The 8,286-nt window shown below is 39.6% G+C and overlaps 1 protein-coding gene across 1 annotated transcript in view; it reads right to left on the bottom strand.

The window, feature by feature from the left end:
• The window catches only part of HYCC2 (hyccin PI4KA lipid kinase complex subunit 2), a 91,908-nt gene that overhangs the window by 54,194 nt on the left and 29,428 nt on the right, over positions 1 to 8,286 (bottom strand). The window contains 1 exon segment of the mRNA XM_027773637.1: positions 449 to 527. Coding sequence (XP_027629438.1) covers positions 449 to 499 — 51 coding nt within the window. The 5' untranslated portion in view covers positions 500 to 527.

Genomic DNA, 8,286 nt, shown 5'->3' on the forward strand with positions numbered 1-8,286 from the left:
AGAGACATAGAGACAGAAAGCGAGAAATCACCCCCCGGGGGGGGGATGGTCATTCTGCAATCCCTTCTCCTCCATTCTCCTCTCGGGATTTTGGGCACACACGCACACGTGCCCGGCGTGAGTTTTAAGCCACCGGGTCCGGGATGCGAACCGCGGTCAACTACGTGGGAGTCCAGCAACATAGCCATTACGCTAACTGCTGGTTCCCAAGAATATATTTTAAAGCTTAAGTATATCTTCATCCATCCTGACAACCATTTTTATTTGTACATATTGCCTTCTAGCTTTTATTTACATTACTCCCTTAAGGACTGCAATTATAGAAATTTTTTGTATTTTGTCATTCTACTTCATATTTCTATGAATTTCTCCGGAGAATACATATTTACTATCTAAATTATAGAAATACAGAATCACATAATACGTTTTTATGTCCATTGCAATTTACCTTGAATTCTGATAACCATTCTTCCACAACACCACGTTCAGATCCCAGCATCTTCTTTTACCTTCTATTCCTCTTTTATCTTCAAAAGAAAAGAGAATATTGAACCTGAAGATAGAATTATTACAGAAACTCCCAAAGGTAAATGATGTATGTCTTACATTCAAGGAAAAACTTATCTAGTATATATTTTAGGTAGGAAGGGCTGCTTTTAGTTAAGAGCAAAATTAAAATTTTTCAAAAATGACTTCTATTTTTAATGATACATTTGAAACCTACTATTTTTTCCTTTTTAAGAGAGAGATTTTTGCTATAGGGCACATGTGCTCACTGGAGAGACAAGAAAGAGACAAAAAGTGAGAAATCCCCCACCAGAGGGGATGGCCACCCCCAATCTCTTCTCCTCTATTCTCTTCTTGGGATTTTGGGCATGCGTCCACACCTGGCAAAATTAAGTTGCTGGGTCTAGGTCTTGAATCATGTTCGACTATGTGAGAGTACAGTGGTGTAACCATTACGCCATCTGCTGGTCCTGAAACCTAATATCTTAATGCTTTTATATTTCCCCAACAACTGTACTTAGAAGTGGCAAAAAAAAACAAGTGTCGTCAGTGAGATCAAACTGTACTTGATACCTGACAAGTGCACAGTCTATGCTTGGAGCTCTTACCAAACATACAACCAGGATAAATTGTACATCATAGAACAAACCATATAACCATTTTATAAATGGGGACTAGCAGATGGAGTAATGGTTACATCACTGGACTCCCACATAGTTGACTGTGGTTCAAGTCACAAACCTGACAGCTTATAACTCAAGTTCAGTGCATGGGCGTGTGTGCCCAAGATCCTGAGAGGAAAAGGGATTACAGCATGTCCATCCCCCCTGGGGGGTGATTTCTTACTTTCTGTCTCTCTGTCTCTCTGGCAAGTGCATGCACCCTATAGCGAAAGAAAAAAAAAGTTTATAAATGAAAAGGTTAGATAAATGAGAAAGCAAGGATCATATATTTGGCAATTTGATTATAAATGTACATATAGTATAGAATGGAAAAATGTGCAAAGTAGGGGAAAAAGCTGTAAAATAGTATGAAAACTATTTTTTTCCTAATTTTTTATGAATTATTTTAAAATTTTATTGTCATTATTTTATTTTTTGAAGTTGACCAGAGAGAGAGGGGGAGAAGTAAAGTGAGAAAGCCAAGCTGTCAGGTCCAGGACTCAAACTGAAGTCAGCCATGTGGGAGTCTAGTTGCCTTAACCATCATGCCACCTGCCAGTCCCTTCTATTTTTTAAAAAGCATTTATTTATTTTATCTATTTACTTGTTGTGATTTTCAAGCCACTGGATCCAGGACTTAAATAGCAGTCAGTCATGTCGTAATCCAGCACCTCAACCATAATGTTACCCACTGGCCCAGGAAACTATTTTCTATTTAAAAACCACATAAAACGTAATAAAATCTGGAAGCAAATACACACTGAACAATTGATTATCCCCATTGAGAGGATTAACAAGGATATTTTAATTACATAATTTTGAATTATTAAAAAAAAAATAGGGTCAGCTGGTGGTACAGTGGCTTATGATCCCACATGGCTTACTTCTGGGTTCACCTGTCAGACCCAGCAACTTGAAACATACTGGGTGGATGTGCATGAGCACCCCCAGATTCTGACATGAGAAAGAAATGGAGAAAAAGTGACTGTACAGGATAATGCCCCTCTAGTTCTCCCTTCTTAAAGAGCACATACGTCCTCCAGTGAAAATGAAAATAAGCACATATTATTTCTTTTTTTGAGAGACAGTCATAGGGCATGTGTGCTCACTCACCAGAGAGACAGAAAGTGAGAAATCATCCCCATGGGGATAGCCACACCATGATCCCTTCTCCTCCATTCTCCTCCAGGGATTTTGGATACACATGCATCTGGTATGAGTTTCAAGTGACCGGGTCCGGGACTTGAACCGAAGTCAGCAATGTGGGAGTCCAGCAACATAATTGCTATGCCATCTACTGGTCCCAAACATGTTTTATTTTTAAAGTGAGAAAGACAAAAATTTGTTTTTCCCTACCTTAAGGTTCAAAAGGTAAGAATTAAAAACACAGAGTTTAGGAACTATCTTTAAAACAGTTGAAACGAAAGTTCTTTTTTTTTTTTAAAAAAAGGGACAATACAGGGGCCAGCAGGTGGCATGATAGTTAAGGTGCTGGAGTCCCACATAGCTGACCATGGTTCAAGTCTGGGACCTGGTGGCTTGAAACTCACATCAGGAGCACGTACATGCTCCCCAAAATCCTGAGAGAAGGGACTGTAGCGTGATCATCCCCTCGGAGGGTGATTTCTCACTTTCTGTCTCTGTCTATATATATATCTCTGGTGACTACACATGCCCTATAGCAAAAATCTCTCAAGTAAGTAAGTAAGTAAGTAAAGGACATTTCTGTAAAATATGCCAAATTCCACACTTAGATTTCTATCTAAAAAATATTAAAAAATCAGATTTTCTAATTTCTTCTCTTTAATTCCAAAAATATTTTTATTAATATGTAAGTACCAAATACTACGTATACAAAAAGGAGTAAAACATGACACTAACTTACTTCTCTTTTAAAATAATTATTTTATTCATCATTACCATTATTTTTTTAATTTAACCAGAGAGAGGCAGAGAGAGTGGGAAAGTGAGAAAGCAAGGTGCCAGGTCTGGGACTCAAACCGCAGTTGGCTATGTGAGAGTCCAGCACTTTAACCACCACACCACGTGCCAGCCCCACCATTAATTTTCAAATAGCAAATTATCTTAAAACAGAGGGACAGAGGGGCTGGTAGGTGGTGTGATGATTCAGGTAGTCTCCCACATAGCAGACCATGCTTTGAGTCCTGGATCCAGCAACTTGAAACTCACACTGGACATGTGTGAGTACATGCCCAAAATCCTGAGAGGAGAATGGAGGAGAAGGGATTGAGGTGTGGCTATCCCCTCGTGACTTCTTTCCCTCTTAGTCTCTGTCTGTCTCTCCTTCACACGCACAGGTTCTTTAAAAAAATTAAAAAAAAAAAAAAGATAGATAGATAGACTGATTGATTTGTTTGTGACCAGAGAGCGACAGAGAGAAAGAAAGAGAGGGAAAATGAGAAAGCAAGCCACATCTGGGACTCGATCCTCAGTCAGCCACGTGGCAGTCCGGCACCCTTAACTACCATGTCACCTACCAGCCCCCGCAAAGACCTTTTAAAAAGAAAAAAAGAGATGCTTTATAAAAAGGGCCCTGCCCTGGTGGCACAGGTAGTGGGCATCACTGCATGATGCTAAAGCCACACAGAAGGCCCAGGTTTGGATCCTGGCTCAATCTAAATACAGACATAGCAGTCTGAACCTGTAACCTTGGGTTACAGAGGCTGGGATAGAAGAATTGTGACAATGGTAAGATGCTGTTGAAAAAATGCCTCCTTTTGGGGAAGGTATTGCTGCTTGGCCATGCTCCCTGGAGGGTGATTTTTCACTTTCTATCTCTTTCTCTGTCTCACCAGCGAATGTACGTACCCTACAGAAAAACCTCTCTCTTACCAAAAAAAAAAAAAAAAAAAGGAACCCTGCTTCTGGGGTTCAAAACACATTATGTCTGAACCCACATTCTGACATAATGTATTGGACTTCCGAAACACCCCGATGATGCGATGATGGTTTAAGTCCCAGACCTGGCAGCCTGAAAATCATGCCAGGTGCATGTGTGTGCCTGACCAAAATCCTGAAAGGAAAATGGAGAGGGGATTGCAGCATGGTTATCCCCCCTGGGGAGTGATTTCTTACTTTCACTCTGTCTCTGGCAAGTGTACGCACCCTATGGCAAAAACCTTTAAAAAAAAAAAGAAACAAACAAACAAACAAAAATACTTCCTTCTTGGGTCCAACAGCATGGTGGTTCGAGTGCTGGATTCCACATGGTTGATTGTGGAGTTTGAGTCCTGGACCCAGAGGCTTGAAGAATATGCCAGGCACGCTTATATGTGTGTATAAGTGCTTGCCCAAAATCCTGAGAGGAGAAGGGATTGCAGTACATGGCCATCTCCCCTTGGGGGGTGATACTTCACTTTCCATCTCTCTGGCTATCTGTCTCTCTGGTAAGCACGCATGCCCTACACAAGAAACCAAACAAAACAAAAACAAAAACCTCCTCCTCTATATCTCTTCCCACTTATCTCTCATTAAAAAATGTGTCAGTGAATGAAAGAATGAATGAATGAATGGGGTAGTTCTATTTCAAGGGTTAGGTGTTATGCAGAGAAATCTGAATTGCATATGGCTGGCCAGGGTTTGAGTAAAATCCCCTTCAGCTTGAAAAACACACAAGGCACACATGTGTACCCAGGATTCTGACATGACGCAGAACTGAAGGAAAAAATACTGTAGCCCCATTGAGGAGGGTTTGTGCTTGTTTTCACGTATACACGCACACCCTCTAGCATTAAAATATATGTATCACATATTTTAAGCAGGGACCACTGCTTGATACCGCAGCTCACCCCACATGAGAGGCATAGGTTTGCCTCTCCTAAAAGTCAGGTACACGGTATACATCTGTAGGCCCAACAACTTGGGCGGCTGAGGCAGGAGTGTTGTGCTTTCATGGCCAGGATAGGCCACATAGAGAGACACTGACTTAAAGAGCTGGGTACAGTGGTGCATGCCTATAATTCCAGTGACTTGAGGAGGCTGAAGAATGAAGATTCAAAGCTTGCAGCCAGCATGGGGAACATAACAAGACCCTATCTGAAAGACTTGAATATGATGGCATACAATTGTAGTTCCAGCTATCCAGGACACATATAACAAACTGGGGGCTGGACAGTGGCACAGCAGTAAAACACGATCCTCCACAAGGGAGTAATTATTACAGTTAATACCTGAAAGAGAGTAATTAATAGTTTCTTAACCTATTGTCTCTACTTAAACATTTGAATTGTCCCATAATGAACAGTAAAAAGTAAAAAAATAAAGGATGAATGAACACAACATGTAAATGCTGATGTAAGAGATATAAAACAGTGGTCCTTAACCTTTTTATGAAGGGGGGACAAAATGGATAGTCATAGACTACTTTGCTCAAGAAATGAAACTCTTAAAAGTAAAAATAACTTCACAAAATTGTTACATCACTGGACTCCCATGGAGCTGATTGAGGTTCAAGTCCCAGACCCAGTGGTTTAAAACTCACGATGGGCACATGTGCATGCATGCCCAAAATTCCAAGAAGAAAATGGAGAAGGGATTGTGACATGGCTATTCCCCTGGGGGGTGATTTCTTGTGTTCTGTCTCTCCGGTGAACACACGTGCCTATGCAAAAATCTCTTTAAAAAATTCACAAATAGAACAGAATTACCCATCAAAACTTACAATACCCTTTGAAGGGTATAATTTATAATACCCTTTGAAGAAGTCATTTTTGTAATGGTCCTACATTTATTCTAGTAATAGTTCAAATCACTGTCAGAATTCTCTTTTTATTTTAATTATTTAATTTAATTTAATTTATTTAAATTTGACCAGAGAGGGACAGAGAGAGCGAGAAAGTGAGAAAGCAAGAGCCAGATCCAGGATTCAAACCATGGTTGGCCTTGTGGGAATCCAGCACCCTTAACCACCACACCACCTGCTGGCCCAGAATTCTTTTTCTTATGCCAACTAATTAAGTTGTACTAAATATTCTTTAAAACATACTTAAAAATGGATTCCATGCTATTATTGTGATTATTAACTAGCTACTGTTACACACACAAAAGTAAAGAAAATATTTTTAACATCAAAATGAACAAGTTTTTATTTTTTTGAGTTTTTTTTTTTTTTTTTTTTTTTTTTTTTTTTTTAGGAGGTGTGTGTCACAGAGAGAAAGCGAGAAATCATCCCCCAGTGGGGATAGGCCATGCTGCAATCCCCTCTCCTCCATTCTCCTCTCTCGAGAATGCCCAGCATGAGTTTAAGTCACCAGGTCTGGGATTAGAACCATGGTCAACTACACAAGAGTCCAGCGACACAGCCATTAACACCAACTGCTGGCCCCCAAAATGAACGACTTTTAAAATAATTATTCAAAACACTAAAAACAGCTTAAATATATATTTCTATGTTGCAGAAAAAAATGTACAAATTTTAAAATCTTTTACCAGGTCAGTTGGTGGCGTGGTAGTTAAGGCTGCTGGATCCACATGGCTGGCTCCATGGTTCAAGTCCCAGACCCAGTACCTTGAAAACATGCTAGGTTTGTGTTCTTGTGATTCCCAAAAATCTCAAAAGGAGAAATGAGAAGGGATTGTGGTGAAGCCATCCCACTTTGGGGGTACTTTCTCACTTTCGTTCTCTTTCTTCCCTCTGGTGAGCACAGGCACCCTCTAGCAAAATTTTTTTAAAAGGATAACAAAAAAATCACCTTTTCGCTAACCACATGGAATCAGAAAAAAAATTTCAAGTGTATATTACTACTTTATAGAAAAGGGCAAGAAAAAACAACTATAATTAATCAATAACTTTTCCAAACTTTTTACAACAAACATAATTTTTAAAAATAAACAGAAATGTGAATACTATTTTTAAAAAGAAACACTTTTTTTTTTTTTTTAAGTTTTTGCTATAGGGCATGAATGCTCACCAGAGAGAAAGAGAGAGAGAGAGGGAGACAGTGAGAAGGAAAGAGAGAATCACCCTCTAGGAAGGGTGGTCATGCCACAATCCCTTCTCCTCCACGCTCCTAGGATTTTGGGTACACATGCCCACGGGTCTGGCAGGTCCGGGACTTGCTACAGTAGGCCATCTGGGATTCCAGAGCCTTAACCACCATGCCACCTGCTGGCCATCACACAAATCTTTTTAATTTGTTACATATTGAATCAGAATTCCTATCTGATATGGGGACCAAAATATGTATCTCAAAAAAGCTCCTAAAATCTGGATAGCCATTGTTCAATTTAAAAAAAGAAAGAAAGAAAAAAAAAAAAGCCATGTCCAGGCTAAATTTCTTTTTGTTCTTTTTTAAGAATTATTTTATTTTATTATTATTAATATTTTTTATATGACCAGAGAGAGAAAGAAAGGGAAAGTGATAAAGCAAGCCATCAGGACTGGGACTTGGACCCTGGTTGAGTGGGAGTCCAGCGCCTTAACTATCACACTACCTCCTGGCCCACTAGGCTAAATTTCTTACTTTAAATTCCTACTTGATCTCTTCTATAACCACAATTTGGCATATAAAATCTCTAAAGTTTCTACCATATTAAAAATAACTGATCATAGGGATCAGCAGTTAGTGTAATGGCTATGTCGCTGGATTCCCATGTAGTCGACCACGGTTTGAGTCCTGGACCCAGTGGCTTAAACTCACGCTGGGCATGTGTGCATGTGTGCCCAAGATCCCGAGAGAATGGAGGAGAAGGGATTGCGGTGTGGCCATACCCTCTGGGGGGTGATTTCTCACTTTCTATCTCTCTGTCTCTCTCTGTCTGTCTGGCGAGTGCACACACCCTATAGCAAAAACCTCTCCAAAAAAAACTGATCATTAAATATATTTTTATACAGAAATATAGTGATGTTAATAATTCTAACACTATCCTATTTTTTCAACTGCTAATTTTTTTAAACAAAAGATTTATTTTATTTGTTGTTGTTATTATTTTTTAAAATTTGACCAGTGGGAAAAAGAGAAGTGAGAAAGAAAGTTGCCAGGTCTGGGACTAAAACCACAGTCAGCCATGTGGGAGGTCTAGCACCTTAACTGCCATGCCACCTGCTGGCCCCTCAACTGATAATTTAAAAAAAAAAAAAAAAAGAAACCAGCAGTTA

This window comes from Tupaia chinensis, unplaced genomic scaffold (genome assembly GCF_000334495.1).
Source record: "Tupaia chinensis unplaced genomic scaffold, TupChi_1.0 Scaffold000361_2, whole genome shotgun sequence".
NCBI lineage: Eukaryota > Metazoa > Chordata > Mammalia > Scandentia > Tupaiidae > Tupaia > Tupaia belangeri.